The 26,901-nt window shown below is 40.0% G+C and overlaps 1 protein-coding gene across 1 annotated transcript in view; it reads right to left on the bottom strand.

Moving 5' to 3' along the window:
• Nucleotides 1-26,901, bottom strand: part of LOC134215220 (T-box transcription factor TBX6-like) — a 111,661-nt gene that overhangs the window by 69,916 nt on the left and 14,844 nt on the right. The window contains exon 2 of the mRNA XM_062694447.1: nucleotides 11,581-11,743. Coding sequence (XP_062550431.1) covers nucleotides 11,581-11,743 — 163 coding nt within the window. The remainder of the gene's footprint in view (nucleotides 1-11,580; nucleotides 11,744-26,901) is intronic.

Below are 26,901 nucleotides of genomic sequence, written 5' to 3'. Positions count from 1 at the left end.
TTAGAAAACGTGGTCCATACTCAATTGGAACTGGAATGTCCCGTGTGCTAATAATTGAATGAAAGATATTTTTATAGCAGTTCCTTTTGCCCTTAAGATGTTTTGGATTATGCTAACTTTCCAAATTATTTATTGAACTTTTATTTTGGCTTCCACTTCCTTAGAGCGATTTGTACTTCATTAGGGTTTAATTTACCATCATACACCTCCTTGATTTTAAAACATTCTTCATAACATAAATTCAATACAAGAATAAAGAAAACCTGAAGCATACAAAAGCCATCAGAATCGTACAACAGTTTCGTTCGCAAATAAACACAGCCCCGAGAGCACCCCGGATCCAGGAAGGAAAATAAACAGAGACAAACTCGGTCCGTGCGAGCGAGGAGATCCCGATGGGAAAACCAAAAATCATTGTCAAGCTGTTGACAACCGCTCTAGGATGCGTGAAACAAAAGAAGCGAGCCGCATTTTAGTTAAACAAAAACAAGCTGATCCTTGAGACCTACATATATACAGAATAATAAAATTGGTTTGCCAATCGGTGCACCACAATGCAGCGGTTTTTCGAAGCAAAGCAATGTAAACACAGATGGCGCCTTATGGCGCTAGTTGACCGAAAATCGTTGGGAAAATAGGTAGGATGTTTGGAGAAATTAAAATCCTGGATGAAAAAAATTGGGATCGAAGAAACAAACAGATTTCCTGCACTAGGCATAACATTTTAAGTGTCATAAAGACGAGTCGTTTCTTAAGTATTTAAAAGTTTGATGACGGATAGTAATGTTGTTGTTCATTAGTGATTATGAAGCTAATTGAATGTGATGTTGCATTTAAGAATTCTGACGTTTAAACTGTTTCCAAAGATTACAAAGCCTGTCCTTCGTACACTCAGATAATGTCCAACTAAATAGTCACCATTTTATCAATTTGGACGACAGTCGTGGGTCGTGGTCTCGGGCCCCCACAAATCTTATGTATTAAAAACAACCTTTTTTGTACATTTTAGGGTTCCCACAAGTTGTCGGCCCGGGGCCCCCTTCCGGCTAAATCTGGCCCTGTGCATAATACATACATTCCGCAACTCACTTGGATACCATAACTGAAAATCAACAGTGTAACTTGGTGTAACATTAGGCTCATGATTGCATTTTGCAAAATTTATTTGGTACATATCTACATCCCAGCGTGGCAGTGGCCATAAAGAGGGATCGTTAAGCCCTTCCCAAGTAACACCGAAAACATCATCATTAGCGAAGATCTAAGAATCATGTTGAATAAAGGTCGGGAAAATTAAATACAAAACATGTGATGTTCGAGGAAAGCTTTGAAAAGGTTTTTGATAAACACACAGAAACTTGATCATTAATGATGTTTCATACTACTATCTTACAACTTGTGATAACATTAATATGGAAATGCTAATATCATCTTCCAAACTTAGATGTACATGTTCATGATGGAATTAGAGGCGAAAGTATAGAATTGATATAGTTCCGTTAAGATACGGCATGAAGAATCTTTTTTATAGAAGTCGATTTGAAAGTGAGCGGAGGGCAACATTTGTGATGGTACGTATCGCACGACCTCCCTTCTGCCAAGCTCCCGTATGAAGGGGGAGGGAAGAATATCAGTGTGGAAGCTCAGTGTGGATATTCTTCGCTCCCCCTTCATACGGGAGCTTGGCAGAAGGAAAGTCGTGCGATATGTGCCATCACAAATATTGCCCACCGCTCGCTTTCAAATCGACTTCTATAAAAAAGATTCTTCATGCCTGCCGTATCCTAACGGAATTAATGATTTTAAGTTTTGTTCTATTATTGTCAGGGGTTTTCTATTACTCATTATGCTCAAATTTGGTCTAAACATTCTTTGCATATCAAATAATATTGTGGCCAAATTTCATAAAATTTGGTCAACAAAAACCCCCCTGACAATAATAGAACAAAACCTGCCAAAGCCGTCATTTCCCCTATATTAATTCTATACTTTCGCCTCTAATTCTATCATGAGCATGTACGTCTAAGTTTTGAAGATGATATTAGCATTTCCATATCATTGTAAATCGTTTAACTTCACGTAGAAGTAACATACTCAAACCATTAATTAGTTGTGATAACATGTTCATTTTTGACATTTTTTGGTTATTTGAGATGTTTTGTTTTACATTCTCACATTATAAAACATGTCTACCAGGAAGATTTTACGAGCATGGTCATAACATGTTAATTTTTTTTAAATTTTGTTTTGTCAGAAAATATATCCTAATGATAACAGTTCAGCGAAAATATGGATTTTGAACGTAATTTCAACATATTTTCAGATCAATGCAATGAACGTTCGAAAGATGCATTTTTTACATTCATACAACAAACCGTGTTACTCGGGTTGGGCATAGTCCCGGCTTGAGACCCTCGCCATCTCCAAGGCAAGGCATATTAGCCCAGCCTAAGAGCTTCGACAATGGTCGACCCAGCCGTAACGTAACATTCTGCAGTCCAAGTGGAGGGTTGACGATGGTTACACCCATAGTGACTACTTGACTGACGGTCACGATCCGGCATGTTGCCCATTTCGACAGTGAGACCTTCAGTGAGGCTCACCCTACTATATGGAAGTAGGATCAATTGATTTCTTCCTGACTTACGCCGATTCTGCCCTAGACACTGAGGTGTCAACCCCTGCATGGTCTCACTGCATCAACAAAGATAGCCATGGGATCAAGAATTTTGCCACCGACGCCAACAAGGTGATCAAAGTTGATAAGCTGAAGTTGGCTGGTCAGTATGTCGAGTCAGCTGATAGTCGACAAGTGCTCCCTTTGTCTCGAAGTGGAACACAAATCGTGAGCGTGCATAAGGGCCGGACAGGAGTAATCTACGTAGATAGTGCAGTGAAGATGAGCATAATCCGAACACAGCTATTCAAGAGCACTGACCTAACTTAGCAACTCGTATCCTAGGAAAACAAATTCAAGCACCGGCATGCTACGGTATTTTTCTCTCAGTAAAGTAACACGTGGGCATCTAACGGATCGAAATCTAGCATGGTCATATATTTTTGCATATTTCCAAATCTAAGGAAGCTTAGTTACCATGATCGTTTTTCTTGCATACCAACTCAGTGTACACTGAACTGTGTTCAGAACTCAAAGCACCTCTGACGGACGGATCCTGATCAGTGGTGATTTGTAAGACGGGAAGATCCCGATTCAGAAAGTAGAAAACACAAGAGCGGAGGGTGCAGCAGGTCATTCGGCTGACATCAGACCTGGTGGGTCACAAGCCAGTAGTCATTGCAAGAGACTTCAATGCATGGTCGCTGTACTAACTGGAGAAGGCAAACACTGCTAGAAGTCTTAGCCCAGCTGGACGCCATTGTGAGGAACACAACGACGCGACGGCTCCCGGGGTACCTTCCAGCGAAACTGGAGGAATCGATACGTAACATTCTGCAGTCCAAGTGGAGGGTTGACGACGGTTACACCCATGATGACTACTTGACTGACGGTCACTGTGCGGTGTAACGAACGTGCATCCCGTTTGCTGAACTCCATCATCGTCAACCATCCTGATCAGCGCAACTGTACATGAGCCAAAAAATCACCGACCAATCAGAGAATGGCTTTTACCGGCGCTGCACACAAAACCGCTTTCTATACAAACATCAACCTTTTTTCTTCTTTGTTTTTTTTGTTCCTATATTTTTCTATAAAAGAAAATCACTCATGTGTACTCAATGTCAGTTCAAATAAATTGTTCGAAGTGGAAACATCGGAGTTTTTCTTCCCGAAGGAAACTACCCTGAGGAATAGCTGCTGGAATCCAGTCCTTCTGCTGCTGCCGATCAGACTGCTGCTGCGTTGTTTCGATCAACCTTGCCACTCACCGCCCAATATAAGAAGAGTTAATTAAAATAGAAGAAGTTAATTAAAATAGTAAAGTTCTTTTCAGAACTAAAGGTTAAGAGGCGAACTGAGTGCAGGTTGGGAGGGCACGCAGTAGTCGATGGTGGTGACAAGCTATCTCCGTCATCACATCGTTGGATTTGGCATATTTGGAAACACCATTCCGCCGGCGTTTTGCTATTACCGTCGCCGTTACATTGGATCCGCCATCTTGCTGCTAGCGTTCTGTCTGGACGCTCGTTTTCTCTCCAACCTTTCTGGTTGAGATGGTGGCTGTGGCCATCAGTCACGATCCGGCAAATGGCAAATGTCAAATGGCCGAATAAGTCAGTTGCCGAAAGGCCGATCAGGACATTTTTCCGAATAGGACATTTAGCCGATTAGGTCGTATGGTCGTATGGTCGTCACACTTCTCAATACTTATTTCGCATTTCTCACTGTGAAAAGTTAGAAGTGCGAAGTAAGATGTGAGATGATTCACTACTCACTTCACTTTTCTCAGTGAGAAGTGACAAATGAGACGTCTCACCACACACTTCTTATGCTTTAAAGTGAGAAGTGGAGAAGGTAAGACGTCTCACTTCTCACTCCTCATTTTTCACTTTTTACTGTAAAAAGTGAGAAGCGCGAAGTGAGTAGTGAGACGTCTTACTGGTTGTTCCGCTCACTTTGCATTTTTCTCAGTGAGATGTGAGACATGGGAAGCACGAAGTGAGACATTACAGTAAGATGTGAGAACTGAGGAGTGAGAAGTGAGAAGGTAGACGTCATCCCTCATTTCCTACCTACCACTTCTCACTGCGGAAAATGAGAAGAGCAAAGTGTGAAGAGAAACGCCTCTCTTCTGAGTTACTTCTTCTAACTTCTTATTTCTTACTTTTCACAGGGAGAAGTGAGATGTGAGACGTCATATGACACAAATTACCTATTCGGCCAAATAACTTTTTCGGCCAAATGGCTTATTCACCTATCCTATCACCTATCCAAATGGCTTTCGGCCTAATGATCTGTTCGGCCAAATGGTATTTTCGGCCTAGTGACCTTCGGCCAAACGGTATTCGACCAAACGGCCCTTCCCCGCCGAAGAAAACGCAACCCCGGAATTGCAGGCCAGAAGTGTAATGGTGCAGCGATCGCATTGTACCCCTTCCAGTTCCAGAAATCTGCCTCAGAAGAAGACTGGACAGAGCACGCTCGGCAGAAGTGAGGGAGACAATTAAAATCGCTGAGGCTGACACTAAACAAATTCATCAAAAAGAGCAACCAAGCCTGCTGTGAAAGACTGCGGCAGGGCGCCAACTCGAACCTTTGAGGAGACGCGAAATCTCTCAGTCTCAGTGAGGATTTTGATACTCTCGCTTTAAGGCTACCTTACACCTCGGTCCCCGCGCATGTTAAATAGGGCCGGGATTTTGATTTTCCGTGCGCAAATCCCGAAAATATTGCATATGTAAAAAAGCATGGGGAAAAATCTATGGACCAAATTCCCGAGGTGTGAGGCTATCGTAAACAGATTTGACAAGGAATCAAGCTTAACAACTGAACACTCTCCTTCTTCTCACCACTGGCAAGCCGCACTGACAGTCCACTCATTCCGGTGCGCTGCAGTGAGGGCTCTATATAAATGAATGGTGAATACTCTCGCTTGCAAGAAAAAGACCGAATATTTGTGACGAGTGGTTATTAGTTTCAACCTCCTGTTGTTAACAGAGTGTGCAAGTTTATTAATTCTTTGTCTGCACAGAAAAAAATAATGAAAACTAATCAGCGCGCAAAAAATACAGACGCGGAAAATTACACTATTCTGAGCATACATGAAACTTTTCCTTCAATTTTGCCCCAAATGTATGCAATTTATGTAGCATTATGCCACTTAATCGAGTAAATAGTGGCATAATGCAATACAGATTGCATACATTCAAGCGAAAATATGGTTTAAAATTACGCTCTTTTTGGCATTCCCTTTATGTGCATTACTTTCGTGTAAATTTCAACAACTTTTTCTATCTGTGTGTCTAACCGAGAGACACCGTCATAGGCAGGGAGAAATAGGAAAAAAGGAATTAACAAACCCCTTCGCTAAATTGCATCACTGAAGAGAAGCACTGGCTCCTCCCGAGTGATGTCCAATGAGGCTGAAGACGATTATTGAAGTACTTTTCTCACACCTTGGCCGAGACCGTTTGCCACCAGCAGCGAGGGTAGGGGCAGATGTTGAAGAGGTGGCGAGGTCAACGATAGAGGGGCTAATGACGATGGCAAAGTCCCTCGACCTGAGTAAAGCACCTGGTCCGGACAGGATCCCGAGGATGGCGGTGAAAGCAACCGTAATGACAAATCCGGTCATTTTTAGGTCAGCAATGCAGAAAAGCCTGGACGACCGGACATGAAACGTGGTGGCTTGCCAACATACACCTGAGACCCCTCGGCGTACAAACTAATCTCTCAAATAGATTTCGTAGGGAAACTACTGCAGAAATATACTATTAACGGTTAAGGCTTTCAGTCTTCTTATGCTCAAAAATGGGTTCCCAGCAAACACAAGATCGCATGCATTCAAATGGAGGAATGCGCCTATATCGCCTCCACCCTGTACACTTATTCGCTAGCATATGCGAGTTTGTGTTGGCTGGGTTTTACGTTTTTATCCGACATTTCGGTTACATATATTGTACCTTTATCAAGGAGTCTGTGGACAATGGTGGTTTATGTTGTCTTCTTCTTCTTCTTCTTCTTCTTCTTCTCATTGGCATTACATCCCCACACTGGGACAGAGCCGCCTCGCAGCTTAGTGTTCATTAAGCACTTCCACAGTTATTAACTGCGAGGTTTCTAAGCCAAGTTACCATTTTTACATTCTTATATCATGAGGCTAACATGATGATACTTTTATGCCCAGCCACCTCAGCATGGTTTTGCTTTGAAGCCGCGCGTCTTACCGCATGGCTAAGGAGGGCCCCCTATGTTGTATTAATGTTGTATTCGATCAGGCTCGTCGAGGAATGGTTGTGCAGCAAGAAGCTATAGCTGATGAAGATAAAACGGAGATGATAGTCGCCAATAATCGGAGATCGGTTCAGGGGGCGTCAATAAGAATCGCCGGCTGCGACATCACCTCCAATAGATCTCTTAAATAATTGGGAGCGAAGCTTAACGATAAGTTGAGCTTTGAAGGTCATGTCAACTACGCCTGCAAGCGCGCATCGACGGCGATAGAAATAGGGGCACTGGTGATTCCCGAAGGATTATCAAGGCAGCAACGGTAACAAAATGGCAGAGAAAGTTGGACAACTTGACTAAGGGCAGGTTGACGCATCGTTAAAGTGTGTCAGCAGTGATTAGCAGACCCAGTTTTTAACAGGCCACGAATGCTTCAGGTGGTTACTACACAGGTTCGGACATGCAGCTTCCCCCGCTTGTCCGCAATGTCCAGTTGTGACTAAAACGGATGAGAACATTTTGTTCACATGTCCCCGGTTTGAAGTGGAGAAGAGCGTGATGTTGGAGGCATGCGTAATTGACACTACCACCGATAACACGGCGTCACGGCTTGTTACTGAGGAGTTCCCGCTGTCGGGGAACTTCTCGTCAGAGTAGGATAGATCCGCTGTCGGGGACTTTCCGAGTCGTTCGCAATCGCGACCCAGACAGGAGTTGAATGGTTTAACGGCTAAGTTGAATGGTTCAAGAGCATTGAAAATCGGTTGTCGGAGTAAGGTACACACTTAAAATTTTCCACCGATCTCGGCTGTGCAAATCTCGGTTAAAGTTCGTTAGCTGAAATAAGTAAACAAATTTGTGCCGTTAGTGCCGCAGTAAACAAATTGCTTTTTCAACTGAGATATCAGCAGAAAGTCACGAACCGAGCGCTCGGTTGTGCGGATCTCGGCAAAGGAGTCAAAAAATGCCGAGCTGAACGAAGTGTGTAGATCCAACGTAGGGGACTAGTTAAGTAGATCGTGGCGAGCGAATGCACCGGCGGATTGTCGGGCACCATTGAGCCGGAACCTATCTCCACCCGGAATCTTTGAACCGACCTAGGCACTCGTTCGGTCACCCATTGAAGTAGAAAAGTGCTTAGGACTCGACCTGAACTATATGAATATGCTGACCTGGTGAGAAAGTAGTGTTGAGAACATAATATTCTTCCACGGATGTGGGTCGTTGGTATCGGGGGAACTTCCACCACCTGGGGACTCCACCACCGGAGACTATCTGAGTAGATTGTGAGCCCGTTGAGGGTTAAATAGCTCATGTTGTTGAATGACTCAACATGCGAGAACGTTGAGGGTTAAAAGGTAGATATGTTGCTGAATAGCACAAGAAAAAGTTCTAAAGGGCTTAAGGCTTTGGTGTGCTAACTGGCAAAAATAAAGGAGCCTCAATGCTCAAGTTAATCAGAGCATAGAAGTGAAGCACCGCAAAGTTTGTCGTTTCGGGAGTAGGTAGTACGTTAAGTACTCCTCTGATAACACTTTTATAAAAATCGACCGAGATCTCGAACTCCAAAGATGGACATATAGCTTGAGCTTGAGCTTGATTGACTGCTCGTAGTTGCTACTCCATTATGACCAGATCAGCTGTTCTTGCACAGGGAACCAACAGATGTTTGCTTGGGACTAGCACACATCTTCAATGTACAAGTACTGGTGATCTCATTTGTTAGGTCATACTGGCGCCTGCCACGTCAGAATGCAAGTCAATGTAGGAAGGGGGAGGAAATGATGATGCAATCACTCGCCCACTGCAAGCCGAATATACCTCTGCACTTGCCACGAGTTCATGCGGAATTTGTTGGAATTTCTGGGTTAGGTTGGAGAGGCAGGGGTCCGTCTTGGTTAACGAGCTGCCAATGTGATAGACAGGAGAAGGTAACTGATGGAATTTCTAATTGGATGTAGGAAACGAGCTCTATAGTTCATTTCCAATTCTAGCAGATTACTGTTAGAATACTCAAGATGAAGGTATAGGAATAGTAGTGGAAACGGTATGGAAGTCCATTTCCAGTTCTAGCGATTGCTAGAACATGAGAAATAAAGAGAAAGATAAAACGTAGGAGAATGGAACGGACCTGGGATTGAACCCACGACCTCCTGCGTATGAGGCAGAAGCTGTAGCCATATGACTACCAAGCCCGCTTCGAAACAAGAGAGATCACGCAATGAACTGATTAATTTTATTACCGGCCCCGCAATGCAGAACACAATAATTCGGCCGACCGCGCGATCGCTCTGCTGTCCGAAACAAGAGAGATCACGCACAGAACTGATTAATTTTATTACCGGCCGCGCAATGCAGAACACAATAATTCGGCCGACCGCGCGATCGTTCTGCTGTCCGAAACAAGAGAGATCACGCACTTAACTGATTAATTTTATTACCGGCCGCGCAATGCAGAACACAATAATTCGGCCGACCGCGCGATCGCTCTGCTGTCCGAAACAAGAGAGATCACGCACAGAACTGATTAATTTTATTACCGGCCGCGCAATGCAGAACACAATAATTCGGCCGACCGCGCGATCGCTCTGCTGTCCGAAACAAGAGAGATCACGCACAGAACTGATTAATTTTATTACCGGCCGCGCAATGCAGAACACAATAATTCGGCCGACCGCGCGATCGTTCTGCTGTCCGAAACATGAGAGATTTATTACCGGCCGCGCAATCCGAACTCCAAAGATGGACATATAGTATGAAAAACAACAAATTGGATAAGAAAATTATATTGAGCTTTTTAGTGGAATGTTTTCACCTGTCATAAGACGAGTTTATACAATCCCATTGAATTCCACCACTTAATTGTATCTTGACAGATACGTATTTCGACCTCAAAGGTAAGGCCGTCTTCAGTGTCTCGTACTTGACTCGACTAGTCAAGTACGAGTCAAGTACGAGACACTGAAGACGGCCTTACCTTTGAGGTCGAAATACGTATCTGTCAAGATACAATTAAGTGGTGGAATTCAATGGGATTGTATAAACTCGTCTTATGACAGGTGAACAAATTGGACTTGGTGCCGACCACTGAATGCCAAAAACTAACAAGGTAGGTCTATGCGTCGCCATAGTCGATTTACTTTGTGATGCTTGGAAATCTAGTGTGGTGATGCTATTTTAGAATAAAATAAAATATTTTTTAGGATTTTATTCCAATCACAGACATCAAGTTATGAAACATTCGTCTTTTTAGAATTATCCTTTGAAATAAAAAAAGGGGAAAATAGAATTTATCGCTTTTCGTTTTATCGGAAAAAGGAGTAAATGATATAATTTACTCACTCTCCCTCAGCTGGGATTTTCCTGGGTTATCATTCATATGAATGAGAAGTCCGATATTCGCGTACATGAAATTTCCAGTTCAGTGAAGCAAATATTGGTAATAATTCAATCGTCCAGCAAAATGGAACTCTTTTCAGAAAGTACATGACCCTCCAGCCCAAAAGTCGAACCGCCCAACTACTTAACTCGGTAGACTACTGGTAAACCCGATAAGATCAGGGTCTAACATAAAACTCGTAACAGCGCGCATCCAAAAGCGATTGCAATTCATCCTGGTTTTCATGAGGACGACTTTGAAACAAAAAGGAAACACGATGAAACAACAAAGCGAAACAAACATTCCAAACGTTGTTGACCAGATTGTACTACGGCTTCGCTTAGGGTTGATACATACCGACGCTCTTGCGAATGCAGCTCGAAAGAAACAATCTTCTTGTACCGATAGTCCGCCCTGTGTGAGTCGTTCCGCATCACGTTACGTTCCACTATATCATTAGCCTAAAACAATAACGCTGTCTAGATTGGTTAGTACATGGGTCTAACGATCAGAAAGACGACCAACCAACCGACGACGGTAGGAAATGACGCACGGTCCCGACCCAGCATGTGGTCCCTCAGCCTGGCGCCTGGATGATTTCTTCGGCAATCACAAGTGCTCAGGGCCCACCGCACAAAGCGCCGATCCAGAGGTGAGTTTTATCGTGCTTTTTCAATATTCGGCCCTTGTGAATTTCCAAAGTGCCGAACGAAATGACCGACCAGCAACCGTGTGTCATTCGTTATCAGGCGACAAAGTTATAATGTGACGGACATGGGTTTTCTCCCATACTGTTCTCAATTCGTAGCATGGGCAGAATTCATCAGGTGGCGAGCGGAGAAGGTGTAATAAAATAGAATTGGCTTCAGTAGGTTCAAATAGGGGAATGAACTTATTTTCCGTCAGTAATTACCTAATTATTAGAAAAAAAGAAGATGGTTTAGAATCAATAAGGAATTTTTATTCAATTAATTTCGAAGCCATCCTAAACTTAAACCTAGATTCAAACATCCATTTTTGGGTTTTACCCATTATATATTAAGTGTGTTTCGATTCCGACATTACCAACAATGTTAATAATTGATTATTTTCCCTTTGGTATGTACAATGTACATGCACGTTTAGTTTTAAGGCGGATTGAATAGATACCAAACCAACATGTTTATTTTATAACCGAAACAAACCATCTGATAATGGAACACATGGAGAATAAGTAATACGGTTGCACAAATTAAAGAAGTTGAAAAACAGTAAGTGCGTACAGTAAGTAATGCACTTGTTTAAATTAAATTTTCCAAAGAAACATTTATGCCGAGAATAGAACCTCCACCCCTATTGATACATTTCCACTTACCTTCCGCACTTGGTGATGATCATTTCGGTGCCAATTTTGTGGAACTCCCGCCACAGATCCTTGTTCTGCAGTTTCATCTCCACGCCGGGCAGCGAGTAACGCGGTGGCAGGGCCATAGCATGCATCGGCGGCACCGGAACCGGCAACATCGATGGAAAAGGATCTGCACGATCACGGTTTGTTGATTCGAATTCGGGTCAGTCGGGAAGGGCGCGTAGTCCAACGATTCATCATTCGCGGCATCATCACAGGTAGGACCAGTCATGTAATCAAGAAAAATTGTCGAGACGATAGATGAAAAATCGAGAGTAAGTGAGAAAGCACAATGGGAATTGGAATGCTTAGGGAATTAAACAAACATAATTAGCTAAATTTGATTAACTTTCCACCGACTGTTTCGGTTGGGCATCATTCAATCAGTAAAAATTAGAGTCCGCAGGTCATATTGCGCACAACGAAAATTCCACAAAAGCGCGGCATCGAAGGATGGGAACGGATCGTTCTCGGGAACGCGTCAGGTTTATTCGAGCCATCGTTTGTTACGGGTCCCAGAGGGCAGCACCGGAGATTATGAACCGTGAAAATAAAAATTTCATAGTCATTTATCGTCGGGTCTTCATAAGCAGGAGCACCTCGCCCAAGTCTCGTCGTATGCGTTGCAAGGCAGTGAAGTATGAAAGATTCCATAAAACAAAACGCAAACGGGCAAATGGATAGAAGACAAAAAGGATTATAGTGATGCCAGAACTGGACTGACTTACAACATGTTGGAGTCGGTATTTTTTTTTTAATTTTATATATTTAATATAAATTATATAGGGTGGGTGTACCAATTGTCGCCATACATAAGAACAACTATTTTTTTTTAAATAAGAAAAAGGCATGTGGGTGGACTTTATATATCAAGCGAAAGGTTTTACTTCCTACTCCTTAAAACAGCTGTAAAAACCACAATAAAATTTGTTATAATCATCAAAATTGATTAATTCATAATAGAAACGCATGCACCAGTTATGGCACTTTCGAGACGAGCCAGCCTCGGGCTGAAAGTCTCTATAATAAAGACAAAAAAAAAACAGTTATGGCACTATTCTTAATTTTGGTTCCTTATTTGGCAAATCCCATTGTTTTCTTATTGGACTGGCTAAATAGGGACCACTAGTGCGACAACTGGTGCAAAGGATGTCAAAAATTAACCAAAATCAATTTTTACAATTATGCTTTGCTTATTTTGGATAAGATAAAAGGTTTTATCGTATCATATGAATATGCTTTATCGATGTGAACTTGGTTTGCGGTGATTTAATTGGCCATTTGGCATATAAAGCACTAGTGCGACAACTGGTGCTATAGCCACAACTGGTACATCTAGCCTATTTAATCATAAATGGAATATGCATTTTTGTAAATTTCGATGAAAGTTATTTAAGATGACTAAGTGGCTTATCAAACCTTAACATTATTTTACAGCTGAGATTATGAATTTTTTTTAGCATTTGAGAAATGAAATTTTGGACATAACTTTTGAGCCCATTGGCCTATCAGACCTATTTTCAATAAGAAAACAATTGAAAATGAACAATTGAAGTGAATATCCTTTAATTATCTTGCTTATGCAATATTTTGTTTTTATACTTCATAACGTCTACGCATCTGGCAATACTGCTCATGAAAAAGCCCTCCCGGAACGACGAAGAAACAAAACGAAAATTATATCATTAATTCGCTCTCGTTATAGGGTCGCGAGAGGTACTACTGTCTGGCGCCACCGTCGACCGAGATACATTCATATTCATATGAATCTCCCAAAGCGATACGTTCCATTCCAGAATTAGGCAGCTTCTTTTCAACCCATTCCCTCCAAGAGACGGGGAGAGGCAACATCCAAGCTTCCAAGCGCTCCACATCTCGCCTAACGTTAAGACACCGGACGAGCTGGGTCGCTGTCCAATTTGAAGCTTGTTTGGAACCGAAAAGAAAGCATTGAAACCCGGGATACAGTTCACATCGCCTCTGGCACGCCCCAATCTCATTAATCATGCCTCCATGAAGTGATGGGCCGATAGACACCTCGCGCAGAATCCCGAGGTGACCAAAACCTGCTAGCGCCACTTTGACGGCGACGCAGGTCGTGCGTGGCGGACTGACCACGGCTAGAGTGAAATGTGGAAGCATGAATGAATGAAGGATTGAGATTTTTGGAATGGGGTCGTTAGTAGTCAAGGTTTGATTGCCGCAGATAATCGCCTCGATAAGCAGCAGTACAATGGTCATTCGCTAATTGGAGCAGATTTACTTTTCGACTAGTGATTGCTGCACGCTGGCTGGAATGTGTATCCGGAGTACATATAGGAAAAAGGGCAATTGGCATGTTTTATTCATCTAAGAAATACCAAGAAATACCAAATACCAATGAAACAATTCTTTATTACTTTCTAACATAATTCGAGCATTGGAATTATGTATTTTAGAAAATACGTTTGTTTTTGCGAAAATATATTCATTTGACCTTTTAAACGCGTTCGTTGTGCAATCAGCTGTGAAAATCTCATTAGATTTTAAGCGATACTTGGATATAATAAATTGAATTATTTGTCGACTCAGTTTTAACAAAGTTCTTGATCTGGGAAAATTAATGGATTCTGAAAAATGGAATCCACCCTCATACTCTTGGTTGATTGATAATGGCGCTACAAATCTGTGATCAACATGTTTTGATTGAGGTGACTCGTGGTGACACTCCAATATCTTTGCAGTTGTACCATAACAACCATCAACCCAAAATTAGTAGTCGAAATCTTCTCGAAACAATCCGCGGACCAAATACCAGAGGTGTGAGGCTACCTTTAGCTAAGGGAAGACAACATTATTGTCTTTACTGTAACGCTGTTCATGAGTTCATGCAACAGCTACCCAATATAGCTAGCTGAAGTCATCATAAAATTGTAGAAAATGGAGTCTAATTTTATCAGCTAGAGGCATTCATTACTGTTTTCCCCAGTTTAAACTATCCTCAGAATTCTCCCAATACCTCGGATGATATTGAGGTAATGAGATTTTAAGCATATTCTATGGACAAATGTCTAGTTGATATTAGTCAAAGTCAGAATTTATGACGGGTTGTTTTCAGGTCTAAGTCAGCTAATGTCGAGTTAAGTATTGGTATTGTAGATCCAAGCTAAAAATGTGTTCCGGGAAGATGATGATGATGATACTACCATCTATTGTAGCAAGACACCTGCCGATAGCACTGGCCATATCTGACAAACGATTTGATCATGATTATACTTCTGTTTGTATTTCATCAGACTCCTGTATAAAGGGCCAAAAATGGGTGGGGTGGTTCCATAAGCAGAGACACTTATGCGAATCCACGGGATGATTAATGAATCTCCTTCCAGAAGAAAGTTTGTACATACAATATTGTAATCTAGCCCTCTTTTTCCAGATTGACCCAATAGATGGGGAGAAGAGCCCGCCCTTTATCCACGAGATGTTAACAATAGGAAGTTGGCGATTCCACTCTTCCTATCCAAATTGCTTCAATCGGGTGACCTGATGGTTTTTTTTATATACATATAATCATATAGTTTCATATAGTTTTAATGTAAATTAATTATATATAGAATGGAATTCTCTCACCAAATTTTATTTTGAAAGTCTTGAAATGTGTTCCTGGAGGAGCTCCCAAAATAATTTCGGGTAAACTTTGTGGAGGAATTCCTGTAGGAATTTTTGTTTGTCTTTATTATCGAGACTTTCAGCCCGAGGCTGGCTCGTCTCGTGGTAAGAAATTCTAAAAGAGTTCCAAAAAGAATTTTCGAATCAATTCTTGGAAAAAACAATCTGATTGAATTCAAGAGGCAATGGCTGAAAAAAAATTCGAAACGAATTCGTAAAATAATTTCTGGAGGAATATTTTAAAGAGTTTCCAATGGAATTTTTGAAGGAGTTCCTGAAAAAAATTCCGAAGGAGTTTCCTGAATGTATTTTTAGGCAATTCCTGAAGGAATTTAGGAAGGAACTCCAAAAAGAATTTGCGAAGAAATTTCTTGATTCTTCAGGAACTCCTTCCAGAATTCTTTCTGGAATTGTTCCATCTGGAATTTCTCCTGGATTTCCTTCACCGTAGTCCTCCAACCCAACACCATAGGGCCAGAAGCACCTTCATTAAGTAGTCATTAAGGGGTGGCGTAATTGGGTCGATACAATGACCCTGGGATGCGAACTATTCCAAATTATTTTGAATCGAACGGATGTTACAAAGTTACAAATTTATCAAAGTTGGAAATTGAAGAGTAGAGAAGAAAGTGTATGGAACAAGAGAAGGCGTTGAGGACAACCTCACTGTTTTTGGGTTGAAAACCCCAGCAAGAACCGCCATCATTCCGTAGTCGGCCTAATCCGGCATTGTTTCCGACGATAGTCGACTGACCTTCTTATTGGTCGAGTTGCAATGAAGCAAGGAGCAAGGAAGATCCCCAAGCCATCCCGGCGATACCACCGGTAAGCCCGCAGCGAACAGAGTTGGCCTCTGCCGGGTCGTCGACCACAGAAGGAAGGAAGAAAAAAAGAATGAAAGGAATGGAGTAGTGCAGTGCTGCCAGAAAGAGGGGCTCTAAAGACAGGTTAACTAGTTTTAAGAGAGAGTGAAGACAGAAGTGAATAAAGTGTCGCAAAGTGAGGCTCTGTGGATTTCCCTGCATTTGATTGCGGGAGTTCCCTGTCCGCGAGTTGCTTGGAGTGAGCGTGTTGACCCTTAAGCCATTGGTTCAGGGAGTCTCAGCACAGCATCACCTATTCGGATTTACTTAAGCATTCTGCATTCTGAGCTACGCTTTCGACGTTCTTCAATTGATACCACTCTGAAACATTAAGTATTAAATCAAAGCTAGAAAATAAAGCTTTATGTATTCTGTATATACCTTAGAAAAACTCATTGTTTTTTCCTCTGTGCTTTTGTGACACACCTTTTTAGTACCGAGCATAATATGCTGGAGCCTACATAATTGGCTTTCCTATAAATGGTAACTCATATGCATTAGTATTGTACCAGTATATTTTATGCTTCGTTTCAAACGCTTTTCAATTGATACCGGTTTGGATTTCTTAATCTTTTCTGAGACAAAATATTGATGTACTAAGTACCTACTTAAAAAAAATTCCTTATGGAAAATTGTGTTTGAATGATTGCTCTAATGAACTTTATGATGTTCATTAATCAGAACACAAGTTTTGTCAAACCAAATAATGAATATTAATTTACTTTGCGCTGTAAGTTTTTAAATGTGAACATAATTAAGACTTGAACTTCTAAATCCAGCTTAAATCGTTTCGGTCAGATTATCTCACAAATCTCAAAAATAAAGAGATTTTTCTGTTATTCCACCTTGCGATGCGCATACTTTCAGCTGAGGCTCATTAGGGCCTCCGGCGCCCACTGCTGGGGACCACCAAGGTGAAAATGTGGTGATAGCCCCAATAGAACGTCGCTTTTTTCGTGTTTTCCCAAACACACTCCAACTCGTTTGCTACAATGAAAGTCGTCGTCGCATTTGGACTGAAAACAACAAAAACAACTACCATCACGGCACGACATTCCTTCCAACAACAACAACATCAACCCGAGTATCGTATACCAAGTCGTCATGGTACCTGGTGGGACTGCGGACCTAGGACTGTGTGTGGCAGCTGCCATTCCGCGGCGGTGTGGTCGGTGGGTAACATTTCGCCACGGCTTCGGCCCACCTCGACGAACCAGGGATGATGATTTTGTGTTTTCAATTATGTTTACTTTTTAAATTAAAACAAATTATGTTTTTCGTGCCTGGTGGGGTTTTTGTTTCCAGGTTGGACGTCTGCATGTGGTTTCGGTTGTCGCTGTCTGGTTGAAATGGGTTTTGACGGAATGGATGCGCGAACGATAACTCTATGCCACGACGACGGCTTCGGAACAAGCGCGAAACGAGAGCGTGCGAGATGAACATCCGAGATAACTACGACGACGCGGCACGTTGATGGACTTTTTGCGCCTTAACGTGGGTTGGGGAATGACACTTGATGACTTTGTAATATTGTAGTGATTTGCGAAGAAAACCAATGGGCAAACTAACCATTTAGTAAGACGGAAAAGGACGACCAAGCTCAGACGGCCTATTAACAATTCTGTGAATACAAATGAATGTTTACAATACTTCGGATTGTTACTCTATAGTATCTGTGGGAACTATAGAAAAAACACTTTTTGTGGTAAAACAACTACTTTTGGTCACAATCCAAAGACGAAAAATGTAGCATATACGTATTCTCGTAACGTAAAAAGTAAGCCGCAATCGGCTTTAAATTGCAGCTGGCGTAGAAAAAATACAATTTCTAAAGGAAAACAAGACAACACAGCAACTTTTATAAAGCTATCACAGAGTCAACAAGCTATATACCTCAAAAATATGCATATTTTCCTACTTATTCTGCGTATTCAATATTCATTAACAATTTTGGACTGAAAACTGATAGAATTTGGGGAAACTTGATCCCCTTTCTTTGAACTTAATATTTTTTCGAGCCAAACATTCATCAAATCTGTCAAATCCACACAAAAACAGACGCCTAGGAACACATTTATTTTTTTTTTTTTGAATTTTTTTGCCCAATTGTTGCAAAGAATTTGAATTTCAAATATCTAAAAATTGTAGTGGAATATTTACATTTTGACTAGTACAGCTCATTTAGCATATTTATGGCTCTGTGCAGTGAAAAAAATAGCATTTGGTCATTGATTAGAGATGTTAAGTCTTTAGTTTTTAGGAGGTTCAAAATAAACAAACCGTCTTGCAGAATCGAAAAGGTTATCAATTCAAAATATAGCTCACCACATAACGATCATTTGTCAAATATATATATATAGGTTCTCAGTAAAACAGGGGGGATCTAGTCTCCCAAGGGATCATGTGTCCCCACCCTTCCGTATTGGTACGCAGCACGTATTTTCTACTATTTTTTTTATTAAATCTTCGGCAAACTGCTGCAATTTGCTGCATTGATAAAAACAAAATTTTGGTGAAGAGATATCGATCAGACAGTTATACCCCTATGAGTAGTGTACGCCGGTCTAAAAATCGCCGGCGACAGCGTTTATAACACTCATTTTTAAAAAAATTTCCCATATTTTTTGGAATATTTTCAAGACATTTATGGAAGAACCACAGGAATGTCTGAGGAACCTCTACACAAAATTTTTACAAGTTTTTCCAGAATATTCATTTGTAAGTTACTTTCGAATTTTTCACGAATCGAATCGATTTTTTTTCTACTTTGAAGTTTTTTGGAATTTTCAAGGGAAACTACAAGGAATTTCATTCGGCCGAAACGTCAGGTAATTTCAAAATTTAGCCGTTTTGATTATCCTCAGACTGAGAAAGCCACATCCATAAGCAACTTTTCTGGAAAGCAGTTTGGTTTTTCGGAATTATGAACGGGTTTTTTGGATTTCTACGGGAAAATCTTTGTTTTGCTTATAGAAAATTCTTTGAAAATTCTTTTGAAAATTACTAAACAAACGGGAAAGGGTCATTTGGCCAAAAATCATTCGACGTAAACACATTTCGGGTGAAACGGTTATAAATTAAGAACGGTTTGATAAAAAAAATCGTTTGACCAAAGCGAAAATCGGCCGGAAAAGCAATTCGGGACTGATTTGCGATTTGGGCGTAACTTATTTTGTAAACAAACATTGGAAGGCGAATTCCTGCTAAAGCCAGCATTATTATCTCTTACAGGTTGTTTGGCCGAATGAGTCAACAGGACGAAAATGCCGTTTGGTCGTAATGGTCGTTTGACAAAAAGGGCCATTTGGTCGAATGGATCATACGACCAAATGGCCTTCCAGCCAGACTTTGTGGAGTTTCAATGTGATGAGTTGAGGATATCTATCGGGAAAATCTACGGACTTCTTCAAATTTGGACCGGCGTGGGAAATCATAGATCTGCAAAATTGTCGGCAACGATGGTGTGGCGCGGCGATGCACACATTTACCTATGAGATGTCTGACATTTTACCACACGTCATTTGGTTAAACTGGCTATTTGACCTAATATGTCGTTTGGCCGAACAGTTGTAAAAAAATCTTCAGATTGCGACTAGAGAAATGCGAAAAATGATAACTGAATAGTGAGAATTGCGGATTATGAAGCAAGCGGAATGCTATATTCACATCAGAAATATAACGTGATTAGTGAGAAGTGATTGGAATAAGAGAAATGAGAAATGAGAAGTATAAGTAAAAATCAGAAAGTGAGATATGTGAAGTGAGAAGTGGTTAGTAACAAGTGACAAGTGAGACGTGAGAAATGAGACGTAAGAAATGAGATGTGAGAAGTGAGACGTGAGAAGTGAGACGTGAGAAGTAAGACGTGAGAAATGAGAAGTGAGTAGCGAGAATTAAGAAGTAATAAGTGAGAAATAAGACGTGAGATATAAAATATGAGAGTTTAAAATAGAGAGTTTAATGCTTAGTTGAGTAAATAACTTTGACATGACTTCGTACAAAATAATTATTAGGCGCTTACCAAAGGGACATCCTATAAATAACATTCTCATATAACCAATCATCCCTTTCCCGTAGCGCTCACGCAGATGCAGAAGATTCCTCGGTCGCTTGTAGCAATGAGTGTCAAACTCATTTTCCTCTCTTAATCCTAAATTGACTGTGAGGACGTGGTCGGCATCGTTATTGGTCTTGAATTAATCAAACTCCATAGCATGTATAGTGCAAATAGTTTTCTAATCCCAAGAAAGCTATTTAATTGGCGAGCTGTGCAAATTTGTTTTTTCTCGGCCAATCACGACTACGAAGTTTACAGTCAATCAAGATGAGCTAAGCTTATTCCATCTTTCCTTTTTTTCTTCGTTCTCCTTCGATTCTTGTATTCTCTTCAGTAATTCTTTTTCTTCCAGGTTCCTTCTTCTTAATTTCTTCTCCCTTCTACCCTTTTTCAATTTTCTCCCTTTTTCCTTTTTCCTACCTTTCTTCTCCCTTCTTTCTTCCTCTTTCTTTCTTCCTCTTTCTTTTTTCTTCTTTCATCCTTTTATGCTTCCTGCTCCCTTCTTCCCCTTCTTTTTCCGTTCTTCATTCTTCCCACTTCTTTTTTTTTCTTTTTCCTCTTCACTTCTTCTTTCTTTTTTTCTTCTTTATTCCTCCATTCCTACATTCCTTCTCCGTTCTTCTTTTTTTTCTAATGCTTTCCTCTTCATTATTCCTTCTTCCATGTACGCAGTGTTGAGCTACTAGTGTGGTTTACTCAGGAGGATTGATTTCTGGCTGAATTAAATGTAACACAAGCACATCAGTTTGTCCCAGAAAAATAATTCCTCATTGAATACAGTTCGTTGATAAATTCCGATGGCTCTTTTCGTATTGGTGAACGAGAGTTTAGCTCTTCGCAATACGGCTTCCCAAGTTTTGTTAAATGCTTCAAAACAAAACTAAAAAGTTGTCAAACACTATTAATCGCATTGAGAGAAAGGTTAATAAAGAAACATCCTCTGCTTTCTATTTTCCCACTGGGACATTGTCACATCGCAGCTCAGCGTTCATTAAGCAAGGGAAGCTGCCCATATTACCGCTAAGCTTAGGAATATGCTAAAATTTATTCTCGAATATCACATTATGTAAATAAATGTGAGAACTCGAAGCAAATTCTATGAGTAACAAGGTCTATCCTAATAAAAATCATGTTGCATACATGAGAAAAATTGGATATCTACTCATGTTACTATAATCAAATATCTTTATGTCAAATTGTGTGTCATGTGTAAAAAGAATGCCATTAAGATGCATTAGAATAGCCTTTTATTTCTTGTTACTAATCTAAAACTAATAAAAAACTAATCTTATAATAATTGTATAAAATCTTGGCATATAAATTTACAAAGCTTTAATATCAAAAAAATAAGCAGTTCATTAGAGTGATTCAAAATTTTGACTTTTTTGACGCCCCCTCCCAATGCTTAAGCGATTGCATTTGCCTTTTTATTAACCCACCTAAATTTTTAGCTAATTTGGATGTAAATTGAGTGAGCACGCGCAGTTTGAAGTTTGCATGAAAATTGCTATGAAAACAGTCCCAAGTAACATTCAAACTGCTCTTTGGCATTCGATGTAATTTATTGTGATTTTATTGCAACAATAAGCATGCAATTCGGCCTAAAAAAGTATTTAACTAGCATAAATTATGCCGCATCATCTAGTGGTTGTCGAAACCCTTTGAAGCCAATTACAAATTCCAAAAATTCTAAAGTTTTAAATATGAATTTATTAGGGCATTCCATGTCTTGATTAAACTTATTTGGGAAATAACATTAAAACTCTTTGATGTTTGGTTTATTACTAGTAACTTTCATGGAAAACCGTTCCCGAACGCTTCCCTCTAATCTCTAAGAAGATAACAACAACATATCGGCAACATAAGAAATTTTACAAGGAAGCAGGTCGTCTTTGTTGCGAAACGTTATTTTGTCAAGAAAAGTTATTAAAAATATACTGAATCGTGGAAAATTCAATTTAACAAGTAAAAGAATAACATCAATATCAATAATGAGCCTTTTTGTTTTCATCATAACTTTGCTTCCAAACGAGAAATCGCTTCGCAACAACAACTGTCTTTCAGCTTAAGAAGTATTCTGTGTAAGCAATGTGTTGATTATATTTAAATAGTTCATGGGCCACCTCACAGAACGGTCTTCCATATAAGGGTCAGTTTTCACAGTAATTTCCATACAAACTTCAAATGACGTGTGCACAGTCAAATTACATCCAAAATTGCTAAAAATTTAGGAGGATTATTAAAATGGCAAATGCAATCGTTTAAGCATCGGGGGGCAAAAAAGTCAAAATTTGAATCACTCTAACTGTTCATACATATATTGTATTAAAATAATACAAAAATTTAACTTTTGATACGATGGTTACTTTCTGTATCGTATGCAGAACTGTTGATTATACTAAGAATTGAAAATGATTTGATGATTAATTCGGTAATCGAATTCGGAGCTAGAAAGTCGTGGAAGTACATAAATTACCTACCAAATCGATTACATTGACCAGTATCCATTTTTCCACTTTAATAGAACCTAATGTCGGTAATCATTATGCACACATCTAAATTTCCGAAAAATAAAAGTGCTTAAACACGGCAAAACATGACACAGCAAAGGTTGCTGATGAACACCACACCATGCAATAGAGGAAGAAGATATTGTTCGGACAACCATTAAAGCGCAAAACGATTAAAGCAAACGACATCACATCCTAACTCCGCGTGCCCCGTGATACGGTGACGACAGGGCACAAAGTTGTTAATTTATGAGACCATAATTTCCAGAAACCGTTCTTTTTTCGGTTGTAATTACTCGCGTTTGCAACGTTGTTCGGTTGTTGCTGCCACGGCAAAGATGGAGGTGCACGGTGCGATGTGCCTTCCCATTACGCACCACCATCAACCAACCGACAACGTAGATGACGTCGCCCGGAGGGTTGTCATGAAGAAGCGAGCATCAATGGACCGGCCACACCGACGACGACACACAATTGTGGGCTGGTTGGGATGGCTGAGAAGGGGAGACCGCAATTACGCCAGCTTTTTCCCGTGTGTAACAACAACATTTTTCGTCAACTATTTTCTCTTAATGGTGACCCCTCGCGAGCGCGGGTCTACACACATTGTCGCATAATGAGTGACACGAGGAAATGAGATGTTTGTTTTAATTATCTACGGGAAATTGAAAGCCACGCATGACGTTCTAACTGTGCGAGTTTTTCGCGAGATGCTGCGAAGCACAAGCTACCCCTCGAATGAATTGTCACTTAGCAAATGAGTGTTGCATGATCACGAATGTTAGGTGAAAGGCTTCAATATGGCAAAATGATGATTGTATGACAAATTGTTTGAATGATTTTCAAGCTTCATACCTATATGCTTCCCCTTCATCAACATCACGACAAATAACTCTGGGAGTTACATTGACTGACTACACGTCGCCATTTATATTTAGTAATCAAAATCAAGTGTATTACAATGGAGAATCAAAAAATTGTTTTACTACGGGTGATTCCGTTTCTGTTGTAGTAATTTTCACTTCTGAAATCGTGATGTCCTTCCCAAACTCAGTTTTACTCATTTATATTATTACTATAAAATCAGTGAAAACATTAGAAATATGCTAATTTAAAAAATGGCCTTAAATAATTAATAAAATATTTGATCAAAATTAGCAAAGAAGCTGTCCATTGGATTTTCATGCTATTGGAATAATGCATTTTCACAACCGAATGGTCTAAATATCTTTCAGAACATGTAGGTTACTAAATTCATGGAATTCCCTTTCGAACCAATTCATCATCAATCAAATATTAACAGCTCTCAGTCCAAAAAATTATCATGAAACAAAAGTCAATCTCACTCCCGCATAGTCGATCATCCCCAGGAGACATGGCGTCACAGTCATTTCTAGTTGACCTATCAAGATCCTGGCACGTCAAAATTTGTTCACCCCACATCTAGATTGACATTTCAACCTGTTAAAATTCTCTTCAGACGTGTTCATCGCTCACACGTCTGCCCTTTCACCCCTCTCTGTAGATAGAACAAATGATACCTGAGAAAAAACACAAAATTAATTATCCCTCGCTACACTCGACTTACTGGCAGTCTGTTTGCTCGACCAACTGACTGAAAGTTTCAATCCCTTTGACCATCATCCAGACCGTAAGGACCCTCTCCTACTCCCGATGATGCACAACATTCCTATCAAATAATTTCTCCTCGTTCGACGATCGATATTTTAGATTCCCGACCGCACTGACGAACTTGAATCCTTCCAAGCGTGCATGCGTGCATGCATGTTCGCATGCAACCCAACAAATTCGTTTGATTCCTTTATTCCAAACCTTGCCCGAAATACCATTAATCATCTCCTGCGGTGAGGATCGCCATCATCATCATCGTCGTCGTCATGATGCGTTGGCTAGAGCATGTCAAAAAACAAATATGTTCGCTTTTTGACCCAAACCAAGAATTAAAAAAAAACATCGACACCAGATGAAAGATTGAGATTGGACTAATTTTCCTTAAAACAAACAGATCGGTCCCAGAAGGAATGGAATAGCGGCTGACGCTGCTTTGCGTTCATTAATTATGGTACGGTGGTTTTTCTCGTTCTGTTTTTATAAGGTAAAAACTTTTTTTACTTACCTTCATAATAAATTACAGCCAAATAATAATTGCTATTGATTTTGCAAAGTAACTAATTCCAACATGGATATCTATGCAATTGACAACTAATAAGTAATTACTAATGCAGAATAGTGGAGCTTTTTTAGCAAAAAAAAAACCTTATTATAACCTTGTTCTATATAATAAAAATGAAATGGTCTGTGTTCGTATCCGCATAACTCGAAAACGACTGGATGGATTTTCTTCATTCCTTCAGCAGTTATGTTCGTTATCGTTTCCGACGGGTTTATATGATATTTCCTCATGTGAAAATCACGATTTAGGTTGAGATAATAGTGAAAAACGAAAATTAAGATTCCTTAGGAAATTTCGCATAGGCGCATTTTCGCCTACTATGCAGGACAACGTCTGCCGGGTCGACTAGTGAGAGATAAAAGAACATGCAACAATATCAAAATTTTGCACCGGAATATCATTTAAATATCAAGATATGCTATGGATAAGAACAAACTAATGGCACATGATATTGACCACTTATTACAAATAGCATAACTTGATCTTCTGATGATATTTTAGTGCAAATTTTTGATATTATCGTCTGATCTTTTATCTCTTATATCAATCATGTCCATATCTCATTTTGCTATCTTATCAACATTTGATACTATTGAGCTATTTTCGTCTACTCGGGATGGTACCACAGAGGAATGGGAAGGAGGGCATATTTATGAAACGAAAAGTTCTGTATAACTTTTAAACGCATGGGTTGATTTCGACAAATTTAGAACATGTATTATCTACCCAAAGGAAACAATTACAGAGAGGTTCATTTGCAATACGAGAGATTATTGGGGTTGGTTATTGTTTAGAATGGGGGTCTCCAGTTAGCCTTGTGAGCAAAGGCGTGGGATTGCCAACCAGGAGATTCGATTCTCAGTCCGGTTTAGGATGTTTTCGGGTTGGAAACATTATCGACACCCTGGCCATAGTGTATCCATTGTATTTTCCACACAATATACATACCTACTCATGCAATGGCGGGCATAAAAAGCTTTCAATTAATAACTGAGGAAATACTAATAAAATACAAAATTGAGAAGTAGGCCAGGTTCGAGTTGGAATGTAGAGCTATAGAAGAAGAAAGAAATTGTTTAGAATACGAACAAATTAGTAAAACTTCTGAACCCCTTAACCGATTTCCACAAATATTGGGAGACATATTCTTTAACTTTGGCAGAAAAGTTTGGTGAGACGGTTATTGGGAAAAGGGGAAAGTTGTGTTTTTTAAAACTTTTTATTATCACACTCTAAGTACCACCGAGTATTGCTAAGAGTACAATAAAAAAGAGATAAAAAAATGCCAAGAATTAACCTCTTTTACGGATGTTCCGCTCCTTTCGAATATCCTGCGGTGACCATCCAAGTCCATAAGTATTTATGATGCACGACAATCATTTTTGCCTATTCCATACAACAAAGTTGTACCGAATAGCAATCATTTCATTCCAAAAGCGAGCTTTTTATAGATGACTCGGAGACCCAAAGTATTATATACCAATCGACTCAGCTCGACGAACTGAGCAAATGTCTGTCCGTCCGTGCGTGTGTGCACAAAACATGAAAAAAAATTGTAACCAACTTTTCATATAGTAATCTTTAATCGATTTTCTTGCAACAAGATGCATTAGAAAGATGGTAAAGTCTTGTTGATCGCTAATGAATTTAATAATAATCGATCATTGCGTTCAAAGTTATAAGCAAAATGGTGAACCTAACCGAAAAACTCAAAGGTGCAGCCCAATCGGGTTGTACGCAAAGGTGACGTAGGACTATGTAGCTATTTGAAATTGATGGTTATTATTATTATTATTTATTTGGGACACTTCACACCGCAAGGGTGCATTCGTGTCTGATCTTCTGCATTACTTATAAGTATTATGATGATCTTATCTATCGTTGTTCTCCTATTCCATTATTGTACTTTTTTTGCTTGTACTTCATTTTGTGTTTCCTTGAATTTCATCTTCTGTTCTTATACTGTTCCTTAATCCAAGCAAATACTGCCGTGCATAATCTCTTTTCAGGTAACCC

The sequence above is a fragment of the Armigeres subalbatus genome, chromosome 2, assembly GCF_024139115.2.
Source record: "Armigeres subalbatus isolate Guangzhou_Male chromosome 2, GZ_Asu_2, whole genome shotgun sequence".
NCBI lineage: Eukaryota > Metazoa > Arthropoda > Insecta > Diptera > Culicidae > Armigeres > Armigeres subalbatus.
The sequence above is the reverse complement of the archived record's forward strand: the minus strand, read 5'-3'. Positions and strand labels throughout refer to the sequence as shown.